Raw genomic sequence first — 16071 nt, 5'->3', positions numbered from 1 at the left:
TTGTAGCCTCAGGGTATTGATCCATAATAAAAGTGTGAAGACACATTTGACGCTCTTTGAAAAGAGGGTCAGAGCAGTTCATTTTGACTGGAGGAGATGTGATGTGCTGTGGCTTTTTTTCCCCCTCATCAAAGGATCGCTTCAGTAGTAAATGTCAAGGGCCTTTCTTCCATTGGAGATTTAATTTGTATTACTTGTGAAGATATAGAAAGTGAACAGGATGACATTAAAATGCATACACTGTTACTGTGAAGCCGATATAAGTAAAGTGTACAAGACTATGCCTTGTTCTCAGAGGAGCAGTGCTGAATGTCTGACCCTATGAAGAAGCCAAGACACTGTTTTTGAGAAAGAAAGTCTGTGTTTTAAGAAATCATTTCTTTTTTAAAAAAGCATAAAAATCAGACTTGAGTTGAGAAGTATGTACAATAAAATATTTCCGATTCAATTTTTTTTCTCCTATTCATTGTTGCTAGACTTGCCTCCATGGTATCTATCTCACAGAAATGAGGAATTACCAATAGTTTCTCCTGGGACAAATAAATCAGAAAGGTCAATTCCAGCAACAGAAGGCAATTCACATATTTCAGTGGCGAACTATACAGGGGTTGTAAAAATAACAACCAGATACTTGAAATGCCGTTAGGAAATAATTGAGGCCAGTGGAGGTCTTCAAGGACATGTGTAACATGATCATAGTGATGAGTGCTGTACAATAACCGGACTACTGCATTCTGGACTAATTGAAGGTTGATGGTAGTCTTCGAGAGCAGCTCCATGAAGGGATAATTTACTGTTATGAAAATTTCCTATCTAAGTAAGGTAACAACGGATGCACCAGGATGTAGTGGAACTCACTGATTAAAAGAGAAGAGGACCTGATAACATGAATAAGAAGACATTCCAGGTTAGAATCTGTTTGTGGGAGAAAACATTTGAGATCAAGTCCTTAGGGGTATATTTGCCTTTTTACCCAAGGAAAGGACAATAGCCATGGCAAAAGCATTTGGATTGATATACTGCTTCATGGTGCTTTTACAGCCCTCTCTAAGCGATTTATAGAGTCAGCATATTGCCCCCAACAATCTGGGTCCTCATTTTACTGACCTCAGAAAGATGGAACGCTGAGTCAACCTTGAGCCTAGTGAGATTCCAACTGCCAAATTGCAGGCAGCTGGCAGTCAGCAGAAGTAGCCTGCAGTACTGCATTCTAACCACTGTGCCACTATGGCTCTTAGAATCTTGCTCTGGCAAGATTCTTATAAACTGGTGATCAACAATAAACTTTGACTCATTCTCAGAAATGTTCTGGTTGTTTGCACCCAACACAGTCAGAAATAGGCAAAGACCCCCTTAACTATAGCTTCTACCTGTTTGTGTAGCTCAAGAAGATCCCTGATTTTTTTTTTCAAACCTTTTGAGAATTATCCATCTCTTCAAGAAACATTCCCCAGACTATAGAATTCTTTATTGGCCAAGTATGATTGGACACACAAGGAATTTGTCTTTGGTGCATATGCTCTTAGTGTACATAAAAAGAAAAGATACATTCATTAAGAATCATAAGGTACAACACTTAATGATAGTCATAGGATACAAATCAGCAATCGAATCATACTAGGAAACAATCAATATAAATCGTAAGGATACAGCAACAAGTTACAGTCATACAGTCATAAATGGGAGGAGACAGGTGATAGGAACAATGAGAAGATTAATAGTAATAGTAAAACAGACTTAGTGAATAGTTTGACAGTGTTGAGGGAATTATTTGTTTAGCAGAGTGATGGCATTCAAGAAAAAATGTTCTTGTGTCTAGTTGTTCTGGTGTGCAGTGCTCTATAGCATCATTTTGAGGGTAGAAGTTGAAACAATTTATGTCCAGGATACGAGGGGTCTGTAAATATTTTCACAGTCCTCTTTTTGACTCATGCAGTATACAGGTCCTCAATAGAAGGCAGGTTGATAGCAATTGTTTTTTCTGCAGTTCTAATTATCCTCTGAAATCTGTGTCTGTCTTGTTGGGTTGCAGAACCAAACCAGACAGTTATAGAGGTGCAGATGACCTCTATACACCTCCTCAATAAACAAACAGCAACTTCATATTGCTTTGAGTCAACTGGAGTCTGTTTTTTCCTATTCCTATCTTAAGGGTCTCCAGGTCCTGGGACGACATATTCTCAGCACCTCCTGCCTGGCCTGGGGTAACAATATAAAATTGGTTATCTGTTGTGGTCCACCAGCAGCCCACAGAGCTAGCAGTGGAGTCGGACACTGAGGAGGCATGGGCCAGTTCTGGAGGCTGGGGAAGGCCCAGAGGCACCCCCATCTGGGAGTGATGTGTGGACTCCGGAGCCTCCAGAGTCAGACACTAGAGAGGCAGAGGAACAGGAGGAGCCTGTTCCTAGTGCATGCATGCGCAGAGCTGCCAAAAGGGAAGAGCAGCTAAAGCAAAAAGGACAACTCAGGAGTAAGGCCAGGAGATGATTGGCCCCTCCCATAAGGCTTAAAAGAGCAGCAAAGTCTCTTGGGCTCTTTGTAGGAAAGCAACGTTGCTAAATCTGTTTTCCAGTCGGCATCTCTTGTTTCTGAACTTCGTGGGGCTTTGTCAAGAAAGGCCTTTGGCAGGGTGCCAAAGAAGATAAAGGTTTGTGATAAGCCCAAAGGACTTTTTCTGAAGGACTTGTTTCAGAATTAATTTGGACTAAGCTGTCCAAAGTCTAAGTAATTCTCAGCTGTTATAATAAAATAGTTTTGTTTGAGACTAATAATGTCCTGTAATGACTAAGTGAGCTGAGGTCACAACATTATCATTAGCATAATAGTGATTTCATACCTCCCTTAATGTTAGGCAAAAAAACCCAAGAACGGTCCTTTCATTTCCCAGATGTATTAAAAATCTTGCTCCACACTGAGAAATGGGCTTAGATGCTAGTCCTTGAAACTATCTTAGTTACCTTTGGCTAAAGTTAACTTTTATCCCAGTGGTCTGGACCTATTCATTCTTAGAAACCTTTTAAAAGATGTTGGCCCACTTCACTCCCTAGGACTCTTTTTGGAGAAGCTCTACCTGTTAGGCTTTGCAAGCATTAGATGTATTTTTAATAAACATATATATGGCATTGATTTTCAAATCTGATTTGCAGCCTCACAGTATGTGAAATTTTTTCACATACTTCATAGTTCTGCATCATCATAGTTCTAAAATTTTCACTGGCTCTTAGCTTCAGAGCATAAGGCGGGATGTATTGCAGTTTTTTGGGGGTATTCTAAAAACATCTCACTATAGCAATGCACATGCTTATGTAGCGATTGCTCCTAAATCACATGCTCCCCTGTTGCTCTCTATACAGGGAATCGGGGATGACATTCATCTATTCCAGGGGTCTCCAACCTTGGCAACTTTAAGACTTGTGGATTTCAACTCCCAGAGTTGATCCTAAATTCAAGAATATAGTGTTTATTTCTTACTTTTTCTCTGACCTCGACTTTGACATATCTTTCCTTATTGCTCAACTTGATGCTTTTATTTATTCTATTTGTCTCAGCTTCATCTGAGGGTTAGTGCTAATCTTGTGGATGATATCATTTTTGTTATTATTATACGAATATTAGTACTACCGTATTGTATGCCTAGCTTTTACTCAAATCTCTATATCTATATCTATCTATCTATCTATCTATCTATCTATCTATCTATCTATCTATCTATCTATCTATTAAAAATATGTATTCTATATAATGCTTTCTATTGTAAAGGCCATAATAACGAATTGTGAATTCGAACCTATGTTCTGTTATGTTACTGGCATTAAAATTAGTTTGTTAAGTGGAAATTCTTAGGAACATAAATTAAAGGGGAAAATGCAAAGTGTTGAAATACTTTTCAGAAGTTAAAACAGCACTACAATCTTTTTTTTAATGGCTTTTTTTTTTTTTACAAAATACTTATTGTTATACTATCCTGTGTTTCAGTACTGTATGTTGCTTGAATCAAGTATTTTATAGCTGCATTCAAAAATTGGTTTAAAAAGCTGAAGTAACACCAGATCCTGGGCTTGCATGCTTTTCCTATCATCATTCCATTGATCTGTTTGGTAACATTATAAAGCCAGATCTAGATGATCCTTGGTCCAAAATAAAGTATGGGTTATGATGAACTTGTTTCACATTCTGTGGTTAAGATTGACTATAATTTAGGATTTGGATAGATCATTACAGTAAGGTTAATTTAAAATTCAACATAAAAGCTTCTGCTTTCATGAGAGTGTTGAAGGTGAAAATTCACCATTAGATTAGAATAGAATAACAGAGTTGGAAGGGACCTTGGAGATCTTCTAGTCCAACCCCCTGCCCAGGCAGAAAACCCTACACCACTTCAGACAAATAGTTATCCAATATCTTTAAAATTTCCAGTGTTGGAGCATTCACAATTTCTGGAGACAACTTGTTCCACTGATTAATTGTTCTCATTGTCAGAAAATTTCTCCTTAGTTCTAGGCTGCTTCTCTCCTTGATTAGTTTCCACCCATTGCTTCTTGTCCTACCCTCAGGTGCTTTGGAGAATAGTTTGACTCCTTCTTCTTTGTGGCAACCCCTGAGATATTGGAACACTGCTATCATGTCTCCCCTAGTCCTTCTTTTCATTAAACTAGACATACACAGTTCCTGCAACCGTTCTTCATATGTTTTAGCCTCCAGTCCCCTAATCATCTTTGTTGCTCTTCTCTGCACTCTTTCTAGAGTCTCCACATCTTTTTTACATCGTGGCGACCAAAACTGAATGCAATATTCCAAGTGTGGCCTTACCAAGGCATTATAAAGTGGTATTAACACTTCACGTGATCTTGATTCTATCCCTCTGTTTATGCAGCCCAGAAATTAATTCAAAGGTCTTCTCCATCCCACTTTGTTGGGCTGCCCAAAATTTAGACAAACACATGATGACAACAAAGAGTTAACATAACTCAAATTCTTTGTCTCTAGCAGTATTCTGAATTTCTACAACTCATAATATGATACCCCTATTGTCCCCAAACCATAGCTATCAAGGTATTTTCAGAAATCAGTTCATGAGTTATCATCTCTTTTAAGGAAATCTGAAAAACAGCCCATGGTGTTTAATTTCTTTACCATTATTAAAATTTGGGCATAGAGGAGCAGTGAAAGCCATAATTGAGTCAGCTGTTGTGGGCCTCTTGTAAAGAATTTTTTTAAAGACAGCTTCTGCTTTTATAGTTATACTACTTTGCAATTCCTGTGCCTACTGAGAGAATTTATTTAGCCAAGCTTAGGTTGCACATCAGTAATCTGCTGACATAGGGTTGTGTGCAGGTGCAAAACAGTAGCATAAATGTAAAACTAGGATAGATATCCAGCATCATTGCAAACAGAATCTAATGAAAACTGAATCTTGACAAATAGAAAAGGAAATGTATTTCAAAATATCTCATAAATCATTGCAGACGGGAGAAAACTATTAACATGTAATTTAAAATATGATTAAACTGTACAATGCTGCAATTTATGATATTCAAATTGAGTAATTTGAATATAGAAATAAGGGGAGGCTGAGTATGTGTGTGAGAGAGTTTTTTCCAGTCAAAATTAAGAACAATTTTATATCAATTCATAACAAGTTAACTAGATATAGAATATCCAAAGGCAGCTAACATTACATCCATAAAAACAAAGGATCCAAGGTAATTAAATTTGAGCTTTGTTATTAATTGAAATATGTTGTTTTTAGAGAAAGTATATTTTAATTTTATTATTTTTATTGAAAACCTGGTATTGATTCTTTATTTTTTGTTAAAATTAAGAAATATTTTTCTATGTAATTAATATTTAAAAGCAGGTATCTCTGTCATGGGACATTTTACAGTGTAAAGAAAGATAGCAGCTGAAGTGGACAGTTTATTTTCTGGACCAATGGTAGCAAACAATGTTAGCTCTACTATCACCTTGGCCTCTAGAAAATGGCCCAGCTTGCATAGTATTACATTTCACAGATTTACTTCTTCTTTCATGAGTTAAATGAGATTCTCTTATAAACCATCGTTTCCTCTTTTGTTACATAACAAATCATGATTGGAAGGTTCAAACAAAGCAGGATCTTAAAAATCACACAGTTGAGTTATTTTAAGATCACGATTTCTTCCAAAGCTGGTAACTGCATTGTTGATTTGGAACAAAACAGCTAATTGATAATTACTGGTTTGTTAATTACTGGTTTGCTAATTACTGGTTTCATTACAGCTGGGACAAAGCCAGAGTATACATGGAAGCTATGTTCATCCAAACTTTGGCCTGTTAAGTAAGTAGACCATTGAAGTGGACTACAAAAAATTGATATTCTAAAAGAATATATTGATGAAAGTGATAAATTATAGCCATACCTCATTTCCATTAACAGCCCATTAAACCATAACTTATACATTGGCAAGATTGATCATGGTTAATTTTAAAACATTTCTTTGTGATGAACATCAATGCTATGTTACAATATATGAAGAATTGTCTTTGAAGATCTGTTCATTCAGAGGGTGATTAAATAATTTTGGCATGGCTCCCAGATCCTTCACAATTGGGTACTGTATGAAACGTTTTTCTATTGGAAGAATAAGAACGGCTGAATCACCACATTTTAACTCTTAAAAGAATATTCTTGCATGGTCAAAAGGACACATGGTTCTTATTTATTACTTAATGTTATAGTCATTGGCAAAAAGCCTGCTTTCATTAATCATCAATAAGCAATGCTCTTAAGTTTTTTTCTTTAACCCAGCACTAATTTAACCAAAGTCTCATATTGCAAGAATCCATGATTTGTAATCATAAGTTTGTTGAACAAACCAACATTTGACACCACAAACATAAGCTACATTTTTTTTACACAAAAGAAGCTTACTTTAACATTTAAGATGAATAATAAATTCAGTCAATAGGTACTGTGTATACTGTGAATTGCAAAGAGATTTACCCCGTGCTATCATAAATTTAAAAATATTATTGCCATCAAATGCTTCCTATCTGTATTTGTTACAAAAATGTAATTGATTAATAAAGGAACATTTAAATGTACATTTAATTTGGGCTCTCAATTAAATTTAAACAATGCTGTCTTTAAAATTAATGGAAAGTAGAGGACATAGATATCAATTATGCCACATATATTTATAAAAGAAAAGCATGGACCAGTGAGTTAGTGTTTCAGACATCTGTGTTTTTATCCCATATCTTACTGACGATAGGATTAGGTATCAAAGAAGCTCTGTCTCCTTTTGCTTATCGGAATAAATAATAAGTAGGAAATTAATTTTAACTTAGCAAGAATTTAGAACGAAATAACAGGGTCTCTGTAGGTCATCTAGTCCAACTTCCTGCCCAAACAAGAAACTCTGCACCGTTTAGAGTGCTGTCTTATTTTAAAGATGTCAAAGAATGCCATCTAACTCTATAGTTCCCATCTTTGATGCTATTAAAAGGCATTGTTGTCACACAAAGAATTTGAAAGCACCTTTACCGCTCCTTTTTTGGCCTTATAGATGCAGGATGTGTAGAAACAAATGCAGGCTTGCAATATTATTTCTTTACTTTCTGAACTAAAATCTTCATTCAGGATGCTTTTGTGGCTTGGTGGCGTGGCAGGGGAAGGAAATAGGAAAATCTCTATTCCCTCCCCACTCCAGGGAAAGGATACTGCAAAATCTGCATTCCCACCCCACTCTGGGGCCAGCCAGAGGTTGTATTTGCCAGTTCTTGAACTACTCAAAATTTCCGCTACTGGTTCTCCAGAACCTGTCAGAACCTGCTGGATTTCACCCCTTCATTAAGAATAAGAATAAGAATAATTTTATTTCTATACCGCCCTTCTCCCGAAGGACTCAGGGCAGTGTACAGCCTATTAAAAGCACAAGACAAACATCAATTAAAAATATTTAAAATTATTAAATAATTTGGCTCAGTTTAAAACCCCAGAAATTTAAAACACCCAATTTAAAATTATTATGTTGATAGCCCGGCCTGGCTGAACAACAGGGTCTTGAGTGCACAGCGAAATACCCGGAGGTCGGAGATCTTATGCACTTCCGGGGGCAGTTCATTCCACAGGGCTGGGGCTCCCACAGAGAAGGCCCTCCCCCCGGGTGTCGCCAGCCGACATAACTTGGCCGATGGCACCCTGAGGAGACCCTCTCTGTGGGAGCGAACTGGCCGGTGGGAGGCTATTGGTGGCAGAAGTCTGTCTCGAAGGTACCCGGGTCCTATGCCATGGAGCGCTTTAAAGGTGGTGACCAACACCTTGAATCACACCCGGAAGACCACTGAGAGCCAGTGCAGCTCGCGCAGGAGGGGTGTCACATGGGCACGAGTTGTGCCCATAACCACCCGCGCGGCCGCATTCTGGACCAGTTGGAGCCTCCGAGTGCTCTTCAAGAGGAGCCCCATGTAGAGAGCATTACAATAGTCCAGCCGGGAGGTGACAAGGGTGTGAGTGACCGTGCACAAAGCGTCCCGGTCCAGAAAGGGCTACAACTGGCGAATCAGGCGAACCTGATAAAAGCCCCCCCTGGCCACGGCCATCATATGCTCTTCAAAAGACAGCCGTGCGTCCAGGAGGACACCCAGATTGCGAGCCCTCTCTGTGGGGGGCAAAGATTCATCCCAATAGTCAGCGATGGCACCTGCTGACTATATTGGGATGCCAGAAGCCACAGCCACTCGGTCTTGGAAAGGTTGAGTCTGAGCCTGTTCCTCCCCATCCAGACCTGCACGGCCTCCAGGCAGCGAGACATCACATCAAGGGCATCGTTGGGGTGGTCTGGGGTGGAGATGTACAGCTGAGTATCATCAGCGTACAGATGACACTTCACCCCAAAACCACGGATGATCTCACCCAGCGGCTTCACATAAATGTTGAACAGGAGGGGCGAGAGGACCGACCCTTGTGGCACTCCCCATGCGAGGCGCCTCGAGGTCAACCTCTGCCCCCCTGCAACACAAACTGCAAGCGGACAGAGAGGTAGGAGGAGAACCACCGCAGAACGGTGCCCCCTATTCCTAACCCCCTCAACCGCTGCAGCATGATACCATGATCGATGGTATCAAAAGCTGCTGAGAGATCTAATAGGACTAGGACAGAGGAGCAACTCCTGTCCCGAGCCCTCCAGAGATCATCCACCAACGCGACCAATGCCGTTTCTGTGCTGTACCCCTGCCTGAAGCCCGACTGGTACGGGTCCAGATAGATAGCTTCATCCAGGTGCCGGGGAAGCTGTCATGCCACCACGCTCTCAACAACCTTCACCACAAAACGAAGGTTGGAGCCCGGACGGTAGTTGGCTAATTCAGCCGGGTCCAGGGAGGGCTTCTTGAGGAGGTGCCTCACTACCGCCTCTTTCAAGGCGGTAAACTCAGTGAATGTAGATACATCGACATTAAAAGCTCATCCTAGGGTTCAAGGTTCTTCACTATTTTTACTTTATGTGTAAATTATGTTATTTGCACTTTACTTTATTGATTAGAGGCCTTGGGCCATATCAAAGGGCAGAGTTCCAGACACAAAATTATTACTAAAATCTGATAAAAACAATTTAAAATGAAATCAGAATAAAATACGATTTAAAATGAAATTGGAATAAAATACAGTTTAAAATAATAGCTTTGATTAGCCTATAGACCATATCAAAGCAAAAGGTGCAAACACATATCGCCAATAAAATCTTATACAAACAATTTTGGGTAGGCTAAAATACAAGTTATAGGATAAGATACAATATAATTTAATACATAAATGTATAAAGTAGAATAAAATGACATAAAATTATATTTCGGTGTCACCCTTACAATCTACCCCAATCAGTCCCACGTATGCAGATCTTAACCGAACCATTTTGTTTAAGTACTGTGCTGTGTTAAATTGTTATTTTCAGGTTCTGGCTGCCCATAAAGTAAGTTGTTTTGATATGGGGATCCCAATGGGTCATTTGGTATATGGACCAAGATACTTGTCTCTCACCCATTTATATTAAGCAATAGTCAAATAGGATGTGAGCCATAGTTATATTTACATAATGCATCCAACTTGGTTTCTAGTGTTAGGTCTTTTGCCTTTCCATTTTGGATATCCGGGTCAGCCAAGAGGTTGTGGGGTATTTTGATACGATAATAACAATATTATGCAAGTATGGAAGCAAGGAATGGGAGACTGGAAGCACAACTAGAACAACTATGAAAGACAGTGATCAAGGTCTGAAAGAAGAGAAAATGATTTTGGCGCGAAAATTTTTAAGCAGTTTTGACAGGAAGAGGTCTTGGCACATTTCCAAATCTTTGGGCCCACTTTGACAATGCTGACACAAATTCCATAATGATGTGGGTTTTTTTTTTGTTTTTGTTTTTTTGGGAGAGAGGACATAAAACAGATTTTAGGCGAAAGTGATCAGTTGCATTAAAGTAAATTTGCATAAAGTAAATTGCATAACATGAGGAAAACTTGCAGTTTGGCAAGGATCAAGATTAGCTTCTCTTGGGCATATACACATCCTTTTTGTTTTCCAGTTATTATGCCTACATGCATGTATATGCTTATTTTCAGTTCATGTTTCTTTTTAACCTTATTAATCTAAGATTATTAAGTATTCACAAAATCCGTCTTTATTTTTAGGAAAATGCCCAATATTTCAAAAAGTACGGTACATCCTTAATAAAACTAGTGATTTTTGCCTTGTTTTTGTCTTTGCAAATGCATACTGACTTAGAATGGCTGTTAAAATGCTTCATTATAACATTTCTACCACTGTGATAACATATAAATTGTCTAAAGAAAAAAAAATGATAAGAAATATTTGATTCACTTAAGTGAAATTTCTAAAACTCTCAATAATTAAAACCCATTGTCACATTCAAATATGGGATTGTGAAACGTATCTCATTTTATCTATACTTTTATTAAGAAACAAATCATTTCATGTATTCTCAAATATAAGTAACTATAAATTGTATTGTTAAAATTACCCAATGCCAGTAGGATATTCCCTAAACATTCACTTTAAAGGGATAGCACCAATTTCCAAGTACCAGAACATAACTAATAATCACATGCTAATTGATAAGAAGTATCCTAAGTGACATTTTGCTTGTCAAATAGCAAGTAGGACACTAAGGGAATTAACTAATTAAATTAGCATAATAAAATATGCATTGATTAATTATTATTATTATTATTATTATTATTATTATTATTATTATTATTACTATTTTCAGTAACAGTAATGTTTAAAAGGGCCTAGCAAGTACAGGAGGATAAGTGAATGTCTTCATATGTATTAGTTCTTATGTGTGAACGAATGCTTAATCAAAATTAGAGCTTTCTCCAAGCTCTCTGATTAATTCTGAACCTTGTTGATGAAGGTTGACAGAAAGTATGGTGTTTCTTGTGGACTTTGGGGTTGTATCTGTGCATGTAAAAATGTTTGCTTTGCCAAGCAGGAAAATATCTCAGCCTGTCTGCAAGTACTAATTTATATTAGAAGCAGTAAATATTACAGTTGGTTTTATCATTCCAATAAGTGGAATTTCCCCCCACATCAGGGGCATGTAAGACTGCTAGGAAGGAGAAAAGAAGGAAGACATAAATAGCTGATAGAAGCTCTATACCAGAGCTGTCAAACTGGCAGCCCGTGGGCCAGATATGTCACACACAGGCCATACCCAACCCAGCTCCCTGAAGGGGAAAAATGTCACAAAATGTCATGTGACAGCAACGTGATGCCGCATGTTTAACACCTGTGCTCTATACTGACTTTGCTCTGTCGTCTGTCTCTGGCAAGGCCATCATATAATCCAGGGGTGCCAACCTCAAGGATCCTGCCCATGGGGTGCTTAGATCTGGAGCTTGGGAGGTCTGCGCGCAGCCACCCCCAGGCTCCGTTTTTGGCCACGACAGTCTCCTGCCGCCCTCCGCCAGTGAAAATGAAGCTCGGGGAGGGTGCACGGCCAAAAACATAGCCTGGGTGGCCCATGCATGGCCTCCCAGGGCTCCATTTTCATTGGCAGAGGATTGCAGGAGGCTGTTGCAGCCGAAAATGGAACCTCAACGAGTGACGTCGAGCTGGCCAGCTACCTCCCCGGTCCCCTGAGGTCAAATACAACTCAGTGAAATCAAGTTTGACACTACTGATATAATCGTTCTCTGTGATGTAGAAATCAATTTTTTTTTCTTTACTGGGAAAAATAAGTGAGACCGTAGGGGAGACTTGGGAAAACTGCAGGTCAAAGTAGTCTCTTATGAGACCAGCAACCGACAGAGGAGAAAGGTGCATGACCCATTTTCTTTGGTCTGTGGTGCTTGGGTTGCAATATTCTGGTTCCAGTAGGTGAATTACAAGAAATTCAGGCCTCTGAAGAGAAGCTTTCAATCTTATTTTGCCGATTGCACTTCTGTTTTTAAACATTGATTTCCCCCTTCCCTTTCTACCACATGGGACGGGGTAAGCCTCGGTTGAGATTCATGAATCTTTTCAATTGTCAGCCTAAACATCTCACTTAAAGGGGAGTTTAAGGCAGGAACCGAGAAGGGAGCTCCACATCTTGTTATATTATATGAACAGAAAGTAGAATTCCATCCCACAAATTCTAGCTGGATCATTCTCTTTTCTCCCTGAGCATTTGTCAATACACAGGACAACAGAACAGGAGAAACTAAATAAATAAGTGTGACATGAGGTTTAGCACAATAACAGCCTGGGAGAAGGCAGGGCACTTCGATTAATAATGGAGCACAGAGTTCCTGATAGAGCCATTCTTTAATAATGTTTAAAAAAGCTACAAGGAGCCCTGGGAGAGGTTTTACAGATAACTGCAATGGGCATTTTTCCCAGCTCAGCCCAAGAGGCTCAGCTGCTCCAGCAGAATAAGTTCAGAAAAGAAATGGAAATTACATTCTTTCAGAAGAATGAGCATTTTTGAAGAAGGTTTCAGTCAACCTAGTTACTTGAAAAAAGCATCCATGAATATTGAGAAAAGAAGCAGGCAAATGTCTGCTTTAGAATCATTCAGCAGTTCTATCAGTCAGGGAGAACTTGTGCCTTTTGGTGCTGTGATAGAAATTTAGGCTGTTTCAATAATTCACCTGAAGACTTAATTCAAATCGCACACAATCAAAAGTAGTTTCTTCCACTGTACACTTGCGATGTTTCTCTTTTTTTCCAGCATGACAGTGGTGACAAAAACTCCTCTGAATATAATTGCACTTGGAGGTAAGCAAAAATAATTTTCAACAGTTGCAATGCACAGTATATCTGAAAAGTAACGGCTCTCTAATGAAAACACTTGTATTTGCAATTTTCCACAAAGAAGATTTCACCAAAAGCTTTAAAACGTTTCCTTATGTAAAAAAATCAAAACTTGTAGAAATGTTGGCATTCCAAATATTGAAAGGAGAGATTTCTTACAAGGGAAAGAGTAAGAGGCAAAGACAACCCCTGAAAATCAAAGCAATAATTTTAGTAGCGCTCTGAACTTAAAATTTTAGGTTTTAAGATTTTTTTTTTTTAAATTAGATAACAAAGCTGATGCCTATTTAAAACAAGGCCAAATGGTACAAGTTTTTGATGGTACAAGTTACTAGATGCTTGCTTGCTTGCTTGCTTGCTTGCTTGCTTGCTTGCTTGCTTGCTTATTTATTTATTTATTTATTTATTTATTTATTTATTTATTGTATGTAGCTACCCATCTCAAATGTGTTAAGTGGCTCAGTTAAAACAAAAAGCAATGCCCAACAAAAGAAAAAAGAACTTTTCAAACAAATTAAATAATTAATTAAATAATTAAAACCATGATGACCGCCTTCTGCCGCCGACAGCCTCCCACCGACCAGTACGCTCCCACAGAGAGGGACTCCTCAGGGTGCCGTCAGCCAGGCAATGTCAGCTGGCAACCCCTAGGGGAAGGGCCTTCTCTGTGGCAGCTCCTGCCCTCTGGAACGATTTTCCCCCAGAGATACGAAGGATATAGGATCTCCGTGTTTTTCGCCGTGCCCTAAAATCTTTTCTTTTCCATCAAGCAGGGCTGGCGTGAACCCCCCCCCCTTTTTTTTTTAAAAGCCTTTTTAGCCTTTTAAATTGTCAAATGGGTTTTAGTTTCAAATGTTTTAAATTTTGGGCCACAGTTATATAATTCTTTTAAAATTTAAAATTTTGTATTGGTATGTGTTTTAGTTCTGGCTGTCCACCGCCCTGAGTCCACTAGGAGAAGGGCGGGATACAAATTGAATAAAATAAATAAAATAAATAAATGTGTAAAATGGAGGACATCATAGTCTATGTATTACAAATAATGCAATCATTTTGAAAGCTCCCCAGGTATGACTCAAAACCATCTCTTGGGGGCCTTCTAGGCCAGTAGGATTAATGGCATGACCCATTCCCTGCTTCTTTTGCTGTACCTGTTTGAACAGATATATGTAACAAGGGATAGATGGTCCCACAAATAACCCAGCCCAATGCCACATATCAAATTATTGTTCATTGCCAGCAGCTTTAATTGAACCTGAATGCAAACTGGCAACTATTGCACCTCACAAAGCGGAGGTGTAATGTGCTGATCTAAAAGCACATGTTTTGCACAACATGCAGATTCTCTAGGTCTGTGATATTTCAGCTAACACTCTGGGCCACATAAACCTTAGAGAGCCTTTCCATCCTGAGCCACTCTTGCCCTCCCCACTCCCATAAACATTATGGTTTAGGGCAGGGGTGCTTAGATTTGGCCCACAGGGCTGCCCTGGAAACAGTGAAGGACTGACCCACAGTGCCTCTGCCAGTGAAAACAAGCTCCTGAGCTCCATTTTTGGCTGTGACAACCTCCTGCAACCCTCTGCCGTGAAAAAAGAGCTCAGGAGGGCCACAAGCTCTATTTTCACTGACAGAGGGTTGCAGGAGGCCGTTGCAGCCAAAAACAGACCTCAGAAGCCCGTTTCCACTGGCAGAGCGTTTGGGCTACCACAAGCGTCCCGACATGAGTGATGTTGAGCTTGCCACGCCCACCCCAGCCATGCCACGCCCACCCCGAGGTCAAACACAATCCTGATGCAGCCCTCAATGAAATAGAGTTTGAGTCCCCTACTTTAGGGGGGAGATTTCAAAATTACTTAGGGAAGTTTCAGTAGTTAACGCCCTTACAAAACAGAAAACTTTTATCATTTATTAATTAGCAAAAATTCCTTGCTATTTCTTACTGCAGCTGTAGTTTACACAAACTGGGTACAGATAAATGTTACGAGAGAGAGTGATCCAGCTACTCTGAAAAATAGGGTCGTGGATATTTTTCCTGATAACACGGCTAGACAGGAGAGCTCTAAGTGACTATTGGTCTTGGTAGCCATGTCATTACTGTATTCTGAGTTACTTAAGAAACATTCTTGGATAGTACCATATGTATATGTCTGTGTGTATTTGTGTGTGTATATATGTATGCATAGAAACATTGTTTCTATTGTTTCAGTTTGTCTTAAGCACAGGCATAGAAAAAAAAATCCCTACCATTAATGATGTTTGATAGAAGAGAATATTTGCAGCTCAGGATTGAACTGTAGGGTCCTTGCGATTATGCAGTGCATAATTACTGCACTGCAGCACTAGTCAATACTACTGATGATGTTATCTAGTTTGGTAATGAAATGTCTCTGAGAAAATCACCCAGCACAGAGAGCACTAAGTCCTTTACTAGACATGAATAAAGAGATATCACTAAAAATTAAGGTGGCCTCTACCTCTGAAATGCCCCCAAAATGTGTCATGATTCATTCTTGTGACAGATTTCAGAAGGCAGTAGAAGGAACTTTCTGGCCTTACTACACTGATATCTATAGATAGCATTCAGTCTTATTTTCTATATTACTTCACATAAATTTACAGGAGTTATATTGGGATACTGTATAGAATAAGCATTTATCTCTCTTATGTTGACACCAACTATATCTATCTCTCTCTTTTTTATTTCAATCATTTGTAACAATTGATATCTTATACAGTTATTTAGTAACAATAATTGAATTAAAACTAATGAAGT

General features: G+C 38.9%; 1 protein-coding gene across 7 annotated transcripts in view; it reads left to right on the top strand.

The window, feature by feature from the left end:
• TAFA5 (TAFA chemokine like family member 5) overlaps positions 1-16071 on the top strand; it is a 439448-nt gene that overhangs the window by 294709 nt on the left and 128668 nt on the right. For 2 of the 7 annotated variants that reach the window (XM_087874260.1, XM_060684147.2), the window contains exon 4: positions 13213-13259. The exons of 4 other annotated variants lie outside the window; for them this stretch is intronic. In XM_087874260.1, coding sequence (XP_087730386.1) covers positions 13213-13259 — 47 coding nt within the window. Of the gene's footprint in view, positions 1-6258; positions 6317-13212; positions 13260-16071 lie in introns of all 7 variants that reach the window. One more of the 7 variants, XM_060684146.2, reaches the window with a different exon arrangement.

Source organism: Pantherophis guttatus, chromosome 7, assembly GCF_059756535.1.
Source record: "Pantherophis guttatus breed Tessera chromosome 7, ASM5975653v1, whole genome shotgun sequence".
In the NCBI taxonomy this organism is placed as follows: Eukaryota; Metazoa; Chordata; class Lepidosauria; order Squamata; family Colubridae; genus Pantherophis; species Pantherophis guttatus.
This window is presented reverse-complemented; position numbering and strand designations above follow the sequence as displayed.